The 19,095-nt window shown below is 47.6% G+C and overlaps 1 protein-coding gene across 1 annotated transcript in view; it reads left to right on the top strand.

The window, feature by feature from the left end:
• LOC140409441 (disintegrin and metalloproteinase domain-containing protein 12-like) overlaps positions 1-19,095 on the top strand; it is a 587,674-nt gene that overhangs the window by 124,697 nt on the left and 443,882 nt on the right. Inside the window, exon 9 of the mRNA XM_072497874.1 lies at positions 17,363-17,529. Within this exon, the coding sequence (XP_072353975.1) occupies positions 17,363-17,529 (167 nt within the window). The remainder of the gene's footprint in view (positions 1-17,362; positions 17,530-19,095) is intronic.

Here is a 19,095-nt window from a genome sequence, read left to right as displayed (position 1 = left end):
TGCAGTGTGATAGTGGTTTATGAGGGGTAAAGAGTGCAGTGAGATAGGGGTTTATGAGGGGTAAAGAGTGCAGTGAGATAGGGGTTCATGAGGGGTAAGGAGTGCAGTGTGATAGGGGTTTAGGAGGGGTAAAGAGTGCAGTGAGAGAGGGGTTTATGAGGGGTAAAGAGTGCAGTGAGATAGGGGTTTATGAGGGGTAAAGAGTGCAGTGAGATAGGGGTTTATGAGGAGTAAAGAGTGCAGTGTGATAGGGGTTTATGGGGGTAAAGAGTGCAGTGAGATAGGGGTTTATGAGGGGTAAAGAGTGCAGTGAGATAGGGGTTTATGAGGGGTAAAGAGTGCAGTGAGATTGGGGTTTCTGAGGGGTAAAGAGTGCAGTGTGATAGGGGTTTCTGAGGGGTAAAGAGTGCAGTGAGATAGGGGTTTATGAGGGGTAAAGAGTGCAGTGAGATAGGGGTTTATGAGGGGTAAAGAGTGCAGTGAGATAGGGGTTTATGAGGGGTAAAGGGTGCAGTGTGATTGGGGTTTATGAGGGGTAAAGAGTGCAGTGTGATCGGGGTTTATCAGAGGTAAAGAGTGCAGTGAGATTGGGGTTTATGAGGGTAAAGAGTGCAGTGTGATAGGGGTTTCTGAGGGTTAAAGAGTGCAGTGTGATAGGGGTTCATGAGGGGTAAAAAGTGCAGTGAAATAGGAGTTATGAGGGGTAAAGAGTGCAGTGTGATAGGGGTTTATTAGGGGTAAAGAGTGCAGTGTGATCGGGTTTTATCAGGTAAAGAGTGCAGTGAGATTGGGGTTTATGAGGGGTAAAGAGTGCAGTGTGATAGGGGTTTCTGAGGGGTAAAGAGTGCAGTGAGATAGGGGTTTATGAGGGGTAAAGAGTGCAGTGAGATAGGGGTTTATGAGGGGTAAAGAGTGCAGTGAGATAGGGGTTTATGAGGGGTAAAGGGTGCAGTGTGATTGGGTTTTATGAGGGGTAAAGAGTGCAGTGTGATAGGGGTTTATCAGAGGTAAAGAGTGCAATGAGATTGGGGTGTATGAGGGTAAAGAGTGCAGTGAGAGAGGGGTTTATGAGGGGTAAAGAGTGCAGTGAGATAGTGGTTTATGAGGGTTAAAGAGTGCAGTGAGATAAGGGTTTCTGAGGGGTAAAGAGTGCAGTGAGATAGGGGTTTATGAGGGGTAAAGAGTGCAGTGAGATAGGGGTTTTTGAGGGTTAAAGAGTGCAGTGAGATAGGGGTTTATGAGGGGTAAAGAGTGCAGTGAGAGGGGTTTATGAGGGGTAAAGAGTGCAGTGAGATAGGGGTTTATGAGGGGTAAAGAGTGCAGTGAGATAGGGGTTCATGAGGGGTAAAGAGTGCAGTGAGTTAGGGGTTTCTGAGGGGTAAAGAAGGCAGTGAGATAGGGGTTTCCGAGGGGAAAGAGTGCAGTGTGATAGGGGTTTCTGAGGGGTAAAGAGTGCAGTGAGATAGGGGTTTATGAGGGGTAAAGAGTGCAGTGTGATAGGGGTTTATGAGGGGTAAAGGGTGCAGTGTGATAGGGGTTGATGAGGGGTAAAGAGTGCAGTGTGATAGTGGGTTATGAGGGGTAAAGAGTGCAGTGTGATAGGGGTTGTTGAGGGGTAAAGAGTGCAGTGTGATAGGGGTTTATGAGGGGTAAAGAGTGCAGTGAGATCGGGGTTAATGAGCGGTAAAGAGTGCAGTGAGATCGGGGTTTATGAGGGGTAAAGAGTGCAGTGAGATAGGGGTTAATGAGGGGTAAAGAGTGCAGTGTGATAGTGGGTAATGAGGGGTAAAGAGTGCAGTGAGATAGGGGTTTATGAGGGGTAAAGAGTGCAGTGAGTTAGGGGTTTATGAGGGGTAAAGAGTGCAGTGAGATAGGGGTTTATGAGGGGTAAAGAGTGCAGTGAGAGGGGTTTATGAGGGGTAAAGAGTGCAGTGAGATAGGGGTTTATGAGGGGTAAAGAGTGCAGTGAGATAGGGGTTCATGAGGGGTAAAGAGTGCAGTGAGTTAGGGGTTTCTGAGGGGTAAAGAAGGCAGTGAGATAGGGGTTTCTGAGGGGGAAAGAGTGCAGTGTGATAGGGGTTTCTGAGGGGTAAAGAGTGCAGTGAGATAGGGGTTTATGAGGGGTAAAGAGTGCAGTGTGATAGGGGTTTATGAGGGGTAAAGAGTGCAGTGTGATAGGGGTTGATGAGGGGTAAAGAGTGCAGTGTGATAGGGGTTTATGAGGGGTAAAGAGTGCAGTGAGATCGGGGTTAATGAGCGGTAAAGAGTGCAGTGAGATCGGGGTTTATGAGGGGTAAAGAGTGCAGTGAGATAGGGGTTAATGAGGGGTAAAGAGTGCAGTGTGATAGTGGGTTATGAGGGGTAAAGAGTGCAGTGTGATAGGGGTTGATGAGGGGTAAAGAGTGCAGTGTGATAGGGGTTTATGAGGGGTAAAGAGTGCAGTGAGATCGGGGTTAATGAGCGGTAAAGAGTGCAGTGAGATTGGGGTTTATGATGGGTAAAGAGTGCAGTGAGATAGATGTTAATGAGGGGTAAAGAGTACAGTGTGATAGTGGGTTATGAGGGGTAAAGAGTGCAGTGAGATATGGGTTTAGGAGGGGTAAAGAGTGCAGTGAGTTAGGGGTTTATGAGGGGTAAAGAGTGCAGTGTGATAGGGGTTTATGAGGGGTAAAGTGCAGTGAGAGAGGTGTTTATGAGGGGTAAAGAGTGCAGTGTGATAGGGGCTTATGAGGGGTAAAGAGTGCAGTGAGATAGGGGTTCATGAGGGGTAAAGAGTGCAGTGAGATAGGGGTTTATGAGGGGTAAAGAGTGCAGTGAGATAGGGGTTTATGAGGGGTAAAGAGTGCGGTGTGATAGGGGTTTATGAGGGGTAAAGAGTGCAATGTGATAGGGGTTTCTGAGGGGTAAAGAGTGCAGTGTGATAGGGGTTTCTGAAGGGCAAAGAGTGCAGTGTGATAGGTGTTCATGAGGGCTAAAGAGTGCAGTGTGCTAGGAGTTTATGAGGGGTAAAGAGTGCAGTGAGATAGGGGTTTATGGGGGGTAAAGAGTGCAGTGAGATAGGGGTTTATGAGGGGTAAAGAGTGCAATGAGATAGGGGTTTCTGAGGGGTAAAGAGTGCAGTGAGATAGGGGTTTATGAGGGGTAAAGAGTGCAGTGAGATAGGGGTTTATGAGGGGTAAAGAGTGCAGTGTGATCGGGGTTTATGAGGGGTAAAGAGTGCAGTGTGATAGGGGTTTATGAGGGGTAAAGAGTGCAGTGAGATAGGGGTTTATGAGGGGTAAAGAGTGCAGTGTGATTGGGGTTTCTGAGGGGTAACGAGTGCAGTGTGATAGGGGTTTATGAGGGGTAAAGAGTGCAGTGAGATAGGGGTTTATGAGGGGTAAAGAGTGCATTGAGATAAGTGTTGATGAGGGGTAAAGAGTGCACTGTGATAGGGGTTTATGAGGGGTAAAGAGTGCAGTGAGATAGGGGTTTATGAGGGGTAAAGAGTGCAGTGAGATAGGGGTTTATGAGGGGTAAAGAGTGCAGTGAGATAGGGGTTTCTGAGGGGTAAAGAGTGCAGTGAGATCGGGGTTTATGAGGGGTAAAGAGTGCAGTGAGATAGGGGTTGATGAAGGGTAAAGAGTGCAGTGTGATAGGGGTTTATGAGGGGTAAAGAGTGCAGTGAGATAGGGGTTTATGAGGGGTAAAGAGTGCAGTGAGATAGGGGTTCATGAGGGGTAAAGAGTGCAGTGAGATAAGTGTTGATGAGGGGTAAAGAGTGCAGTGTGATAGGGGTTTATGAGGGGTAAAGAGTGCAGTGAGATAGGGGTTTATGAGGGGTAAAGAGTGCAGTGAGATAGGGGTTCATGAGGGATAAAGAGTGCAGTGTGATAGGGGTTCATGAGGGGTAAAGAGTGCAGTGAGATAGGGGTTTATGAGGGGTAAAGAGTGCAGTGAGATAGGGGTTTATGAGGGGTAAAGAGTGCAGTGTGATAGGGGTTTATGAGGGGTAAAGAGGGCAGTGAGATAGGGGTTTATGAGGGGGAAAGAGTGCAGTGTGATAAGGGTTTATGAGAGGTAAAGAGTGCAGTGAGATCGGGGTTAATGAGGGGTAAAAAGTGCAGTGAGATCGGGGTTCATGAGGGGTAAAGAGTGCAGTGTGATAGGGCTTTATGAGGGGTAAAGATTGCAGTGAGATAGGGGTTCATGAGGGGTAAAGTGTGCAGTGAGAGAGGGGTTTATGAGGGGTAAAGAGTGCAGTGTGATAGTGGTTTATGAGGGGTAAAGAGTGCAGTGAGATAGGGGTTTATGAGGGGTAAAGAGTGCAGTGAGATAGGGGTTCATGAGGGGTAAAGAGTGCAGTGTGATAGGGGTTTATGAGGGGTAAAGAGTGCAGTGAGAGAGGGGTTTATGAGGGGTAAAGAGTGCAGTGAGATAGGGGTTTATGAGGGGTAAAGAGTGCAGTGAGATAGGGGTTTATGAGGAGTAAAGAGTGCAGTGTGATAGGGGTTTATGGGGGTAAAGAGTGCAGTGAGATAGGGGTTTATGAGGGGTAAAGAGTGCAGTGAGATAGGGGTTTATGAGGGGTAAAGAGTGCAGTGAGATAGGGGTTTATGAGGGGTAAAGAGTGCAGTGTGATAGGGGTTTATGAGGGGTAAAAAGTGCAGTGAAATAGGGGTTATGAGCGGTAAAGAGTGTAGTGTGATAGGGGTTTATGAGGGGTAAAGAGTGCAGTGTGATAGGGTTTTATCAGGTAAAGAGTGCAGTGAGATTGGGGTTTATGAGGGGTAAAGAGTGCAGTGTGATAGGGGTTTCTGAGGGGTAAAGAGTGCAGTGAGATCGGGGTTTATGAGGGGTAAAGAGTGCAGTGAGATAGGGGTTTATGAGGGGTAAAGAGTGCAGTGAGATAGGGGTTTATGAGGGGTAAAGGGTGCAGTGTGATTGGGGTTTATGAGGGGTAAAGAGTGCAGTGTGATAGGGGTTTATCAGAGGTAAAGAGTGCAGTGAGATTGGGGTTTATGTGGGTAAAGAGTGCAGTGTGATAGGGGTTTCTGAGGGTTAAAGAGTGCAGTGTGATAGGGGTTCATGAGGGGTAAAAAGTGCAGTGAAATAGGGGTTATGAGGGGTAAAGAGTGCAGTGTGATAGGGGTTTATTAGGGGTAAAGAGTGCAGTGTGATCGGGTTTGATCAGGTAAAGAGTGCAGTGAGATTGGGGTTTATGAGGGGTAAAGAGTGCAGTGTGATAGGGGTTTCTGAGGGGTAAAGAGTGCAGTGAGATAGGGGTTTATGAGGGGTAAAGAGTGCAGTGTGATAGGGGTTTATCAGAGGTAAAGAGTGCAATGAGATTGGGGTGTATGAGGGTAAAGAGTGCAGTGAGAGAGGGGTTTATGAGGGGTAAAGAGTGCAGTGAGATAGTGGTTTATGAGGGGTAAAGAGTGCAGTGAGATAGGGGTTTATGAGGGGTAAAGAGTGCAGTGAGATAGGGGTTTATCAGGGGTAAAGAGTGCAGTGAGATAGGGGTTTATGAGGGGTAAAGAGTGCAGTGAGATAGGGGTTTTTGAGGGTTAAAGAGTGCAGTGAGATAGGGGTTTATGAGGGGTAAAGAGTGCAGTGAGAGGGGTTTATGAGGGGTAAAGAGTGCAGTGAGATAGGGGTTTATGAGGGGTAAAGAGTACAGTGAGATAGGGGTTCATGAGGGGTAAAGAGTGCAGTGAGTTAGGGGTTTCTGAGGGGTAAAGAAGGCAGTGAGATAGGGGTTTCTGAGGGGGAAAGAGTGCAGTGTGATAGGGGTTTCTGAGGGGTAAAGAGTGCAGTGAGATAGGGGTTTATGAGGGGTAAAGAGTGCAGTGTGATAGGGGTTTATGAGGGGTAAAGAGTGCAGTGTGATAGGGGTTGATGAGGGGTAAAGAGTGCAGTGTGATAGGGGTTTATGAGGGGTAAAGAGTGCAGTGAGATCGGGGTTAATGAGCGGTAAAGAGTGCAGTGAGATCGGGGTTTATGAGGGGTAAAGAGTGCAGTGAGATAGGGGTTAATGAGGGGTAAAGAGTGCAGTGTGATAGTGGGTTATGAGGGGTAAAGAGTGCAGTGTGATAGGGGTTGTTGAGGGGTAAAGAGTGCAGTGTGATAGGGGTTTATGAGGGGTAAAGAGTGCAGTGAGATCGGGGTTAATGAGCGGTAAAGAGTGCAGTGAGATCGGGGTTTATGAGGGGTAAAGAGTGCAGTGAGATAGGGGTTAATGAGGGGTAAAGAGTGCAGTGTGATAGTGGGTTATGAGGGGTAAAGAGTGCAGTGAGATAGGGGTTTATGAGGGGTAAAGAGTGCAGTGAGTTAGGGGTTTATGAGGGGTAAAGAGTGCAGTGTGATAGGGGTTTATGAGGGGTAAAGTGCAGTGAGAGAGGTGTTTATGAGGGGTAAAGAGTGCAGTGTGATAGGGGCTTATGAGGGGTAAAGAGTGCAGTGAGATAGGGGTTCATGAGGGGTAAAGAGTGCAGTGAGATAGGGGTTTATGAGGGGTAAAGAGTGCAGTGAGAGGGGTTTATGAGGGGTAAAGAGTGCAGTGAGATAGGGGTTTATGAGGGGTAAAGAGTGCAGTGAGATAGGGGTTCATGAGGGGTAAAGAGTGCAGTGAGTTAGGGGTTTCTGAGGGGTAAAGAAGGCAGTGAGATAGGGGTTTCTGAGGGGGAAAGAGTGCAGTGTGATAGGGGTTTCTGAGGGGTAAAGAGTGCAGTGAGATAGGGGTTTATGAGGGGTAAAGAGTGCAGTGTGATAGGGGTTTATGAGGGGTAAAGAGTGCAGTGAGATCGGGGTTAATGAGCGGTAAAGAGTGCAGTGAGATCGGGGTTTATGAGGGGTAAAGAGTGCAGTGAGATAGGGGTTAATGAGGGGTAAAGAGTGCAGTGTGATAGTGGGTTATGAGGGGTAAAGAGTGCAGTGTGATAGGGGTTGATGAGGGGTAAAGAGTGCAGTGTGATAGGGGTTTATGAGGGGTAAAGAGTGCAGTGAGATCGGGGTTAATGAGCGGTAAAGAGTGCAGTGAGATCGGGGTTTATGATGGGTAAAGAGTGCAGTGAGATAGGGGTTAATGAGGGGTAAAGAGTGCAGTGTGATAGTGGGTTATGAGGGGTAAAGAGTGCAGTGAGATAGGGGTTTATGAGGGGTAAAGAGTGCAGTGAGTTAGGGGTTTATGAGGGGTAAAGAGTGCAGTGTGATAGGGGTTTATGAGGGGTAAAGTGCAGTGAGAGAGGTGTTTATGAGGGGTAAAGAGTGCAGTGTGATAGGGGCTTATGAGGGGTAAAGAGTGCAGTGAGATAGGGGTTCATGAGGGGTAAAGAGTGCAGTGAGATAGGGGTTTATGAGGGGTAAAGAGTGCAGTGAGATAGGGGTTTATGAGGGGTAAAGAGTGCGGTGTGATAGGGGTTTATGAGGGGTAAAGTGTGCAGTGTGATAGGGGTTTCTGAGGGGTAAAGAGTGCAGTGTGATAGGGGTTTCTGAGGGGCAAAGAGTGCAGTGTGATAGGTGTTCATGAGGGGTAAAGAGTGCAGTGTGCTAGGAGTTTATGAGGGGTAAAGAGTGCAGTGAGATAGGGGTTTATGGGGGGTAAAGAGTGCAGTGAGATAGGGGTTTATGAGGGGTAAAGAGTGCAATGAGATAGGGGTTTCTGAGGTGTAAAGAGTGCAGTGAGATAGGGGTTTATGAGGGGTAAAGAGTGCAGTGAGATAGGGGTTTATGAGGGGTAAAGAGTGCAGTGTGATCGGGGTTTATGAGGGGTAAAGAGTGCAGTGAGATAGGGGTTTATGAGGGGTAAAGAGTGCAGTGTGATAGGGGTTTATGAGGGGTAAAGAGTGCAGTGAGATAGGTGTTTATGAGGAGTAAAGAGTGCAGTGTGATAGGGGTTTATGGGGGTAAAGAGTGCAGTGAGATAGGGGTTTATGAGGGGTAAAGAGTGCAGTGAGATAGGGGTTTATGAGGGGTAAAGAGTGCAGTGAGATAGGGGTTTATGAGGGGTAAAGAGTGCAGTGTGATAGGGGTTTATGAGGGGTAAAAAGTGCAGTGAAATAGGGGTTATGAGCGGTAAAGAGTGTAGTGTGATAGGGGTTTATGAGGGGTAAAGAGTGCAGTGTGATAGGGTTTTATCAGGTAAAGAGTGCAGTGAGATTGGGGTTTATGAGGGGTAAAGAGTGCAGTGTGATAGGGGTTTCTGAGGGGTAAAGAGTGCAGTGAGATCGGGGTTTATGAGGGGTAAAGAGTGCAGTGAGATAGGGGTTTATGAGGGGTAAAGAGTGCAGTGAGATAGGGGTTTATGAGGGGTAAAGGGTGCAGTGTGATTGGGGTTTATGAGGGGTAAAGAGTGCAGTGTGATAGGGGTTTATCAGAGGTAAAGAGTGCAGTGAGATTGGGGTTTATGTGGGTAAAGAGTGCAGTGTGATAGGGGTTTCTGAGGGTTAAAGAGTGCAGTGTGATAGGGGTTCATGAGGGGTAAAAAGTGCAGTGAAATAGGGGTTATGAGGGGTAAAGAGTGCAGTGTGATAGGGGTTTATTAGGGGTAAAGAGTGCAGTGTGATCGGGTTTGATCAGGTAAAGAGTGCAGTGAGATTGGGGTTTATGAGGGGTAAAGAGTGCAGTGTGATAGGGGTTTCTGAGGGGTAAAGAGTGCAGTGAGATAGGGGTTTATGAGGGGTAAAGAGTGCAGTGTGATAGGGGTTTATCAGAGGTAAAGAGTGCAATGAGATTGGGGTGTATGAGGGTAAAGAGTGCAGTGAGAGAGGGGTTTATGAGGGGTAAAGAGTGCAGTGAGATAGTGGTTTATGAGGGGTAAAGAGTGCAGTGAGATAGGGGTTTATGAGGGGTAAAGAGTGCAGTGAGATAGGGGTTTATCAGGGGTAAAGAGTGCAGTGAGATAGGGGTTTATGAGGGGTAAAGAGTGCAGTGAGATAGGGGTTTTTGAGGGTTAAAGAGTGCAGTGAGATAGGGGTTTATGAGGGGTAAAGAGTGCAGTGAGAGGGGTTTATGAGGGGTAAAGAGTGCAGTGAGATAGGGGTTTATGAGGGGTAAAGAGTACAGTGAGATAGGGGTTCATGAGGGGTAAAGAGTGCAGTGAGTTAGGGGTTTCTGAGGGGTAAAGAAGGCAGTGAGATAGGGGTTTCTGAGGGGGAAAGAGTGCAGTGTGATAGGGGTTTCTGAGGGGTAAAGAGTGCAGTGAGATAGGGGTTTATGAGGGGTAAAGAGTGCAGTGTGATAGGGGTTTATGAGGGGTAAAGAGTGCAGTGTGATAGGGGTTGATGAGGGGTAAAGAGTGCAGTGTGATAGGGGTTTATGAGGGGTAAAGAGTGCAGTGAGATCGGGGTTAATGAGCGGTAAAGAGTGCAGTGAGATCGGGGTTTATGAGGGGTAAAGAGTGCAGTGAGATAGGGGTTAATGAGGGGTAAAGAGTGCAGTGTGATAGTGGGTTATGAGGGGTAAAGAGTGCAGTGTGATAGGGGTTGTTGAGGGGTAAAGAGTGCAGTGTGATAGGGGTTTATGAGGGGTAAAGAGTGCAGTGAGATCGGGGTTAATGAGCGGTAAAGAGTGCAGTGAGATCGGGGTTTATGAGGGGTAAAGAGTGCAGTGAGATAGGGGTTAATGAGGGGTAAAGAGTGCAGTGTGATAGTGGGTTATGAGGGGTAAAGAGTGCAGTGAGATAGGGGTTTATGAGGGGTAAAGAGTGCAGTGAGTTAGGGGTTTATGAGGGGTAAAGAGTGCAGTGTGATAGGGGTTTATGAGGGGTAAAGTGCAGTGAGAGAGGTGTTTATGAGGGGTAAAGAGTGCAGTGTGATAGGGGCTTATGAGGGGTAAAGAGTGCAGTGAGATAGGGGTTCATGAGGGGTAAAGAGTGCAGTGAGATAGGGGTTTATGAGGGGTAAAGAGTGCAGTGAGAGGGGTTTATGAGGGGTAAAGAGTGCAGTGAGATAGGGGTTTATGAGGGGTAAAGAGTGCAGTGAGATAGGGGTTCATGAGGGGTAAAGAGTGCAGTGAGTTAGGGGTTTCTGAGGGGTAAAGAAGGCAGTGAGATAGGGGTTTCTGAGGGGGAAAGAGTGCAGTGTGATAGGGGTTTCTGAGGGGTAAAGAGTGCAGTGAGATAGGGGTTTATGAGGGGTAAAGAGTGCAGTGTGATAGGGGTTTATGAGGGGTAAAGAGTGCAGTGAGATCGGGGTTAATGAGCGGTAAAGAGTGCAGTGAGATCGGGGTTTATGAGGGGTAAAGAGTGCAGTGAGATAGGGGTTAATGAGGGGTAAAGAGTGCAGTGTGATAGTGGGTTATGAGGGGTAAAGAGTGCAGTGTGATAGGGGTTGATGAGGGGTAAAGAGTGCAGTGTGATAGGGGTTTATGAGGGGTAAAGAGTGCAGTGAGATCGGGGTTAATGAGCGGTAAAGAGTGCAGTGAGATCGGGGTTTATGATGGGTAAAGAGTGCAGTGAGATAGGGGTTAATGAGGGGTAAAGAGTGCAGTGTGATAGTGGGTTATGAGGGGTAAAGAGTGCAGTGAGATAGGGGTTTATGAGGGGTAAAGAGTGCAGTGAGTTAGGGGTTTATGAGGGGTAAAGAGTGCAGTGTGATAGGGGTTTATGAGGGGTAAAGTGCAGTGAGAGAGGTGTTTATGAGGGGTAAAGAGTGCAGTGTGATAGGGGCTTATGAGGGGTAAAGAGTGCAGTGAGATAGGGGTTCATGAGGGGTAAAGAGTGCAGTGAGATAGGGGTTTATGAGGGGTAAAGAGTGCAGTGAGATAGGGGTTTATGAGGGGTAAAGAGTGCGGTGTGATAGGGGTTTATGAGGGGTAAAGTGTGCAGTGTGATAGGGGTTTCTGAGGGGTAAAGAGTGCAGTGTGATAGGGGTTTCTGAGGGGCAAAGAGTGCAGTGTGATAGGTGTTCATGAGGGGTAAAGAGTGCAGTGTGCTAGGAGTTTATGAGGGGTAAAGAGTGCAGTGAGATAGGGGTTTATGGGGGGTAAAGAGTGCAGTGAGATAGGGGTTTATGAGGGGTAAAGAGTGCAATGAGATAGGGGTTTCTGAGGTGTAAAGAGTGCAGTGAGATAGGGGTTTATGAGGGGTAAAGAGTGCAGTGAGATAGGGGTTTATGAGGGGTAAAGAGTGCAGTGTGATCGGGGTTTATGAGGGGTAAAGAGTGCAGTGAGATAGGGGTTTATGAGGGGTAAAGAGTGCAGTGTGATAGGGGTTTATGAGGGGTAAAGAGTGCAGTGAGATAGGTGTTTATGAGGGGTAAAGAGTGTAGTGTGATAGGGGTTTATGAGGGGTAAAGAGTGCAGTGTGATAGGGGTTTATCAGAGGTAAAGAGTGCAGTGAGTTTGGGGTTTATGAGGGGTAAAGAGTGCAGTGTGATAGGGGTTTCTGAGGGGTAAAGAGTGCAGTGTGATAGGGGTTTATGAGGGGTAAAGAGTGCAGTGTGATAGGGGTTGATGAGGGGTAAAGAGTGCAGTGTGATAGGGGTTTATGAGGGGTAAAGAGTGCAGTGAGACAGGGGTTTATGAGGGGTAAAGAGTGCAGTGTGATTGGGGTTTCTGAGGGGTAACGAGTGCAGTGTGATAGGGGTTTATGAGGGGTAAAGAGTGCAGTGAGATAAGGGTTTATGAGGGGTAAAGAGTGCAGTGAGATAAGTGTTGATGAGGGGTAAAGAGTGCAGTGTGATAGGGGTTTATGAGGGGTAAAGAGTGCAGTGAGATAGGGGTTTATGAGGGGTAAAGAGTGCAGTGAGATAGGGGTTTATGAGGGGTAAAGAGTGCAGTGAGATAGGGGTTTCTGAGGGGTAAAGAGTGCAGTGAGATCGGGGTTTATGAGGGGTAAAGAGTGCAGTGAGATAGGGGTTGATGAAGGGTAAAGAGTGCAGTGTGATAGGGGTTTATGAGGGGTAAAGAGTGCAGTGAGATAGGGGTTTATGAGGGGTAAAGAGTGCAGTGAGATAGGGGTTTATGAGGGGTAAAGAGTGCAGTGAGATAAGTGTTGATGAGGGGTAAAGAGTGCAGTATGATAGGGGTTTATCAAGGGGTAAAGTGTGCAGTGAGATAGGGGTTTATGAGGGGTAAAGAGTGCAGTGAGATAGGGGTTCATGAGGGATAAAGAGTGCAGTGTGATAGGGGTTCATGAGGGGTAAAGAGTGCAGTGAGATAGGGGTTTATGAGGGGTAAAGAGTGCAGTGAGATAGGGGTTTATGAGGGGTAAAGAGTGCAGTGTGATAGGGGTTTATGAGGGGTAAAGAGGGCAGTGAGATAGGGGTTTATGAGGGGGAAAGAGTGCAGTGTGATAAGGGTTTATGAGAGGTAAAGAGTGCAGTGAGATCGGGGTTAATGAGGGGTAAAATGTGCAGTGAGATAGGGGTTCATGAGGGGTAAAGAGTGCAGTGTGATAGGGGTTTATGAGGGGTAAAGAGTGCAGTGTGATAGGGCTTTATGAGGGGTAAAGATTGCAGTGAGATAGGGGTTCATGAGGGGTAAAGAGTGCAGTGTGATAGGGGTTTATGAGGGGTAAAGTGTGCAGTGAGAGAGGGGTTTATGAGGGGTAAAGAGTGCAGTGTGATAGGGATTTATGAGGGGTATAGAGTGCAGTGAGATAGGGGTTTATGAGGGGTAAAGAGTGCAGTGAGATAGGGGTTCATGAGGGGTAAAGAGTGCAGTGTGATAGGGGTTTATGAGGGGTAAAGAGTGCAGTGAGAGAGGGGTTTATGAGGGGTAAAGAGTGCAGTGAGATAGGGGTTTATGAGGGGTAAAGAGTGCAGTGAGATATGGGTTTATGAGGGGTAAAGAGTGCAGTGTGATAGGGGTTTATGGGGGTAAAGAGTGCAGTGAGATAGGGGTTTATGAGGGGTAAAGACTGCAGTGAGATAGGGGTTTATGAGGGGTAAAGAGTGCAGTGAGATAGGGGTTTATGAGGGGTAAAGAGTGCAGTGTGATAGGGGTTTATGAGGGGTAAAAAGTGCAGTGAAATAGGGGTTATGAGCGGTAAAGAGTGTAGTGTGATAGGGGTTTATGAGGGGTAAAGAGTGCAGTGTAATAGGGTTTTATCAGGTAAAGAGTGCAGTGAGATTGGGGTTTATGAGGGGTAAAGAGTGCAGTGTGATAGGGGTTTCTGAGGGGTAAAGAGTGCAGTGAGATAGGGGTTTATGAGGGGTAAAGAGTGCAGTGAGATAGGGGTTTATGAGGGGTAAAGAGTGAAGTGAGATAGGGGTTTATGAGGGGTAAAGGGTGCAGTGAGATAGGGGTTTATGAGGGGTAAAGAGTGCAGTGTGATAGGGGTTTATGAGGGGTAAAAAGCGCAGTGAAATAGGGGTTATGAGCGGTAAAGAGTGTAGTGTGATAGGGGTTTATGAGGGGTAAAGAGTGCAGTGTAATAGGGTTTTATCAGGTAAAGAGTGCAGTGAGATTGGGGTTTATGAGGGGTAAAGAGTGCAGTGTGATAGGGGTTTCTGAGGGATAAAGAGTGCAGTGAGATAGGGGTTTATGAGGGGTAAAGAGTGCAGTGAGATAGGGGTTTATGAGGGGTAAAGAGTGCAGTGAGATAGGGGTTTATGAGGGGTAAAGGGTGCAGTGTGATTGGGGTTTATGAGGGGTAAAGAGTGCAGTGTGATAGGGGTTTATCAGAGGTAAAGAGTGCAGTGAGATTGGGGTTTATGAGGGTAAAGAGTGCAGTGTGATAGGGGTTTCTGAGGGTTAAAGAGTGCAGTGTGATAGGGGTACATGAGGGGTAAAAAGTGCAGTGAAATAGGGGGTATGAGGGGTAAAGAGTGCAGTGTGATAGGGGTTTATGAGGGGTAAAGAGTGCAGTGTGATCGGGTTTTATCAGGTAAAGAGTGCAGTGAGATTGGGGTTTATGAGGGGTAAAGAGTGCAGTGTGATAGGGGTTTCTGAGGGGTAAAGAGTGCAGTGAGATAGGGGTTTATGAGGGGTAAAGAGTGCAGTGAGATAGGGGTTTATGAGGGGTAAAGAGTGCAGTGAGATAGGGGTTTATGAGGGGTAAAGGGTGCAGTGTGATTGGGGTTTATGAGGGGTAAAGAGTGCAGTGTGATAGGGGTTTATCAGAGGTAAAGAGTGCAATGAGATTGGGGTGTATGAGGGTAAAGAGTGCAGTGAGAGAGGGGTTTATGAGGGGTAAAGAGTGCAGTGAGATAGTGGTTTATGAGGGGTAAAGAGTGCAGTGATATAAGGGTTTCTGAGGGGTAAAGAGTGCAGTGAGATAGGGGTTTATGAGGGGTAAAGAGTGCAGTGAGATAGGGGTTTTTGAGGGTTAAAGAGTGCAGTGAGATAGGGATTTATGAGGGGTAAAGAGTGCAGTGAGAGGGGTTTATGAGGGGTAAAGAGTGCAGTGAGATAGGGGTTTATGAGGGGTAAAGAGTGCAGTGAGATAGGGGTTCATGAGGGGTAAAGAGTGCAGTGAGTTAGGGGTTTCTGAGGGGGAAAGAGTGCAGTGTGATAGGGGTTTCTGAGGGGTAAAGAGTGCATTGAGATAGGGGTTTATGAGGGGTAAAGAGTGCAGTGTGATAGGCGTTTATGAGGGGTAAAGAGTGCAGTGTGATATGGGTTGATGAGGGGTAAAGAGTGCAGTGTGATAGGGGTTTATGAGGGGTAAAGAGTGCAGTGAGATCGGGGTTTATGAGGGGTAAAGAGTGCAGTGAGATAGGGGTTAATGAGGGGTAAAGAGTGCAGTGTGAAAGTGGGTTATGAGGGGTAAAGAGTGCAGTGAGATAGGGGTTTATGAGGGGTAAAGAGTGCAGTGAGTTAGGGGTTTATGAGGGGTAAAGAGTGCAGTGTGATAGGGGTTTATGAGGGGTAAAGTGCAGTGAGAGAGGTGTTTATGAGGGGTAAAGAGTGCAGTGTGATAGGGGCTTATGAGGGGTAAAGAGTGCAGTGAGATAGGGGTTCATGAGGGGTAAAGAGTGCAGTGAGATAGGGGTTTATGAGGGGTAAAGAGTGCAGTGAGATAGGGGTTTATGAGGGGTAAAGAGTGCAGTGTGATAGGGGTTTATGAGGGGTAAAGAGTGCAGTGAGATAGGTGTTTATGAGGGGTAAAGAGTGTAGTGTGATAGGGGTTTATGAGGGGTAAAGAGTGCAGTGTGTAAGGGGTTTATCAGAGGTAAAGAGTGCAGTGAGATTGGGGTTTATGAGGGGTAAAGAGTGCAGTGTGATAGGGGTTTCTGAGGGGTAAAGAGTGCAGTGTGATAGGGGTTTCTGAGTGGCAAAGAGTGCAGTGTGATAGGTGTTCATGAGGGGTAAAGAGTGCAGTGTGCTAGGAGTTTATGAGGGGTAAAGAGTGCAGTGAGATATGGGTTTATGGGGGGTAAAGAGTGCAGTGAGATAGGGGTTTATGAGGGGTAAAGAGTGCAATGAGATAGGGGTTTCTGAGGGGTAAAGAGTGCAGTGAGATAGGGGTTTATGAGGGGTAAAGAGCGCAGTGAGATAGGGGTTTATGAGGGGTAAAGAGTGCAGTGTGATCGGGGTTTATGAGGGGTAAAGACTGCAGTGAGATAGGGGTTTATGAGGGGTAAAGAGTGCAGTGAGATAGGTGTTTATGAGGGGTAATGAGTGCAGTGAGATAGGGGTTTATCAGAGGTAAAGAGTGCAGTGAGATAGGGGTTTATGAAGGGTAAAGAGTGCAGTGTGATAGGGGTTGATGAAGGGGAAAGAGTGCAGTGAGATAGGCGTTAATGAGGGGTAAAGAGTGCAGTGAGATAGGGGTTTATGAGGGGTAAAGAGTGCAGTGTGAGACGGGTTTATGAGGGGTAAAGAGTGCAGTGTGATAGGGGTTTATGAGGGGTAAAGAGTGCAGTGTGATAGGGGTTTATCAGAGGTAAAGAGTGCAGTGAGATATGGGTTTATGAGGGGTAAAGAGTGCAGTGAGATAGGGGTTTATCGGGGTAAAGAGTGCAGTGTGATAGGGGTTTATCAGAGGTAAAGAGTGCAGTGAGATATGGGTTTATGAGGGGTAAAGAGTGCAGTGAGATAGGGGTTTATCGGGGTAAAGAGTGCAGTGAGATAGGGGTTTATGAGGGGTAAAAAGTGCAATGAGATAGGGGTTTCTGAGGGGTAAAGAGTGCAGTGAGATAGGGGTTTATGAGGGGTAAAGAGCGCAGTGAGATAGGGGTTTATGAGGGGTAAAGAGTGCAGTGTGATCGGGGTTTATGAGGGGTAAAGACTGCAGTGAGATAGGGGTTTATGAGGGGTAAAGAGTGCAGTGAGATAGGGGTTTCTGAGGGGTAACGAGTGCAGTGAGATAGGGGTTTATGAGGGGTAAAGACTGCAGTGAGATAGGGGTTTATGAGGGGTAATGAGTGCAGTGAGATAGGGGTTTATCAGAGGTAAAGAGTGCAGTGAGATAGGGGTTTATGAAGGGTAAAGAGTGCAGTGTGATAGGGGTTGATGAAGGGGAAAGAGTGCAGTGAGATAGGCGTTAATGAGGGGTAAAGAGTGCAGTGAGATAGGGGCTTATGAGGGGTAAAGAGTGCAGTGTGCGACGGGTTTATGAGGGGTAAAGAGTGCAGTGTGATAGGGGTTTATGAGGGGTAAAGAGTGCAGTGTGATAGGGGTTTATCAGAGGTAAAGAGTGCAGTGAGATATGGGTTTATGAGGGGTAAAGAGTGCAGTGAGATAGGGGTTTATCGGGGTAAAGAGTGCAGTGTGATAGGGGTTTATCAGAGGTAAAGAGTGCAGTGAGATATGGGTTTATGAGGGGTAAAGAGTGCAGTGAGATAGGGGTTTATCGGGGTAAAGAGTGCAGTGAGATAGGGGTTTATGAGGGGTAAAAAGTGCAGTGAGATAGGGGTTTATCAGGGGTAAAGAGTGCAGTGAGATAGGGGTTTATGAGGGGTAAAGAGTGCAGTGAGATAGGGGTTTCTGAGGGGTAAAGAGTGCAGTGTGAGACGGGTTTATGAGGGGTAAAGAGTGCAGTGAGATAGGGGTTTCTGAGGGGTAAAGAGTGCAGTGAGATAGGGGTTTATGAGGGGTAAAGAGTGCAGTGAGATAGGGGTTTCTGAGGGGTAAAGAGTGCAGTGAGATAGGGGTTTCTGAGGGGTAAAGAGTGCAGTGAGATAGGGGTTTCTGAGGGGTAAAGAGTGCAGTGAGATAGGGGTTTCTGAGGGGTAAAGAGTGCAGTGTGATAGGGGTTTATGAGGGGTAAAGAGTGCAGTGAGATAGGGGTTTATGAGGGGTAAAGAGTGCAGTGTGAGACGGGTTTATGAGGGGTAAAGAGTGCAGTGTGAGACGGGTTTATGAGGGGTAAAGAGTGCAGTGAGATAGGGGTTGATGAAGGGTAAAGAGTGCACTGAGACTGACATGCTTTTTGAAATAATGGAACTCCGTTGGATAATTTCAGCAGATATGTTGTAAATATTTTATCTCACTCTAGTTCTACAGACCTCTGGATGTTCGAATTGCTCTGATTGGTGTTGAGGTGTGGACGACAGACCAGATAGTGATGGATGACAATGCACTGGGAACTATGAAGCGATTTCTAAACTGGAGGCAAACAAACCTTCTCCCGAGATTATACAACGACAATGCTCAACTTATAATGTAAGCTCCTTGTTCTGCCAGCGCGACATCTTTTCAGACCAAAATCTATTGCCTACTGTTTTCAGATGTCAGAAATGCAGAGTCTGTTAACCTAATGTAATTTAGCTGATATACATTCTTCAAACTAAGACGTTTCACAGATTAGGAGTGGGATTTACCAACCAGCCCGCTGAGTGTTTTTTGGCAGCAGAGGTGGCCCGCCAGCAGGATCTACCGTTCCCACTGTTGTCAACTGGATATCCTGTTGACAGATTGCCTCATTACCGGGAACCCCGTGCGCCTGCGTGGCACCGGAATTTTCCATCGCCATGAACAGCCGGTAAATCCCACAGATTTATTAACCTCACTCTTCCAATTGTAATTAAACCTACTCTTAACAGCAGCACTCATAGTAAAGGTTTGTGAATATTGACCGAGAAAATCAAATTCAAATAGCAAAGAGAAACTGACAGCGCAGGAACAGGCCCTTCGGCCCTCCAAGCCTGCACCGACCATGCTGCCCGTCTGAACTAAAATCCCCTGCCCTTCAGTCGACCATATCCCTCTATTCCCATCCTATTCATGTATTTCTCAGGACGCCCCTTAAAGGTCCTCGGCAGCGAGTTGCAGGCATCCACTATCCTCGTGTAAAAAATCTTGCCTCATACATCTCCTTTAAATCTTGCCCCTCGCACCTTAAACCTATGCTCCCTAGGAATTGACTCTTCCACGATGGGAAAAAGCTTCTGACTATCCATTCTGTCCATGCCCCTCATAATCTTGTAGACTTCCATCAGGTCGCCTCTCAACCTCCGTTGTTCCAGTGAGAACAAACCAAGTTTCTCCAATCTCTCCTCATAGCTAATGCCCTCTGTGGTAGTATGTATTGGGGGTCATGTGGGACTGGAAGCCCTAATGTCATTGGCTGTCAGATCCCGGGTCCTTGTTGGCCGTTGACCTCATGCTCCGCCCTGAAGGCGAAGTATAAGAAGCCGGTGCCTTCCCCCACAGGCCAGTTTACTATCGGGCTGCTGGGGAACAGACACGCTTAATAAAGCCTCATCGACTTCACTCTATTCGTCTCACGGAGTCTTTGTGCGCTACAATTTATTAAGCGTGCCTAAAAAGGACTATGGAGCTCAGGATCATTCCAGAATGCCTGAGGATCAGCCCCCACGCAGTGAACGCGGCAGCAGCCTTCAAACACTGGCAGACTTGCTTCGAGGCCTACATCACATCGACCACCGGCCGAGTCTCAGACGCACAAAAACTGCAGGTCCTGCACTCGAGGGTGAGCACGGAGATTTTCACCCTCATTGAAGACACCCGCGATTTCCAGACGGCGTTCACAGCACTGAGAAGTCTCTACGTTCGCCCAGTTAACCAAATCTACGCTCGCTACCAGCTCACGACAAGACGGCAAGCTCCCGGAGAATCGATGGACGAGTTCTACGCCGCGCTGCTGATTTTGGGACGAGCCTGCAGCTGCCCGTCGGTGAATGCAAACGAACATACGGACATGTTAATGCGCTACGCTTTTGTGGCAGGTATGCAATCCTCCCAAATCCGCCAAAGACTTCTAGGAAA

Source organism: Scyliorhinus torazame, chromosome 3 (assembly GCF_047496885.1).
Source record: "Scyliorhinus torazame isolate Kashiwa2021f chromosome 3, sScyTor2.1, whole genome shotgun sequence".
Lineage (NCBI taxonomy): Eukaryota > Metazoa > Chordata > Chondrichthyes > Carcharhiniformes > Scyliorhinidae > Scyliorhinus > Scyliorhinus torazame.
This window is presented reverse-complemented; position numbering and strand designations above follow the sequence as displayed.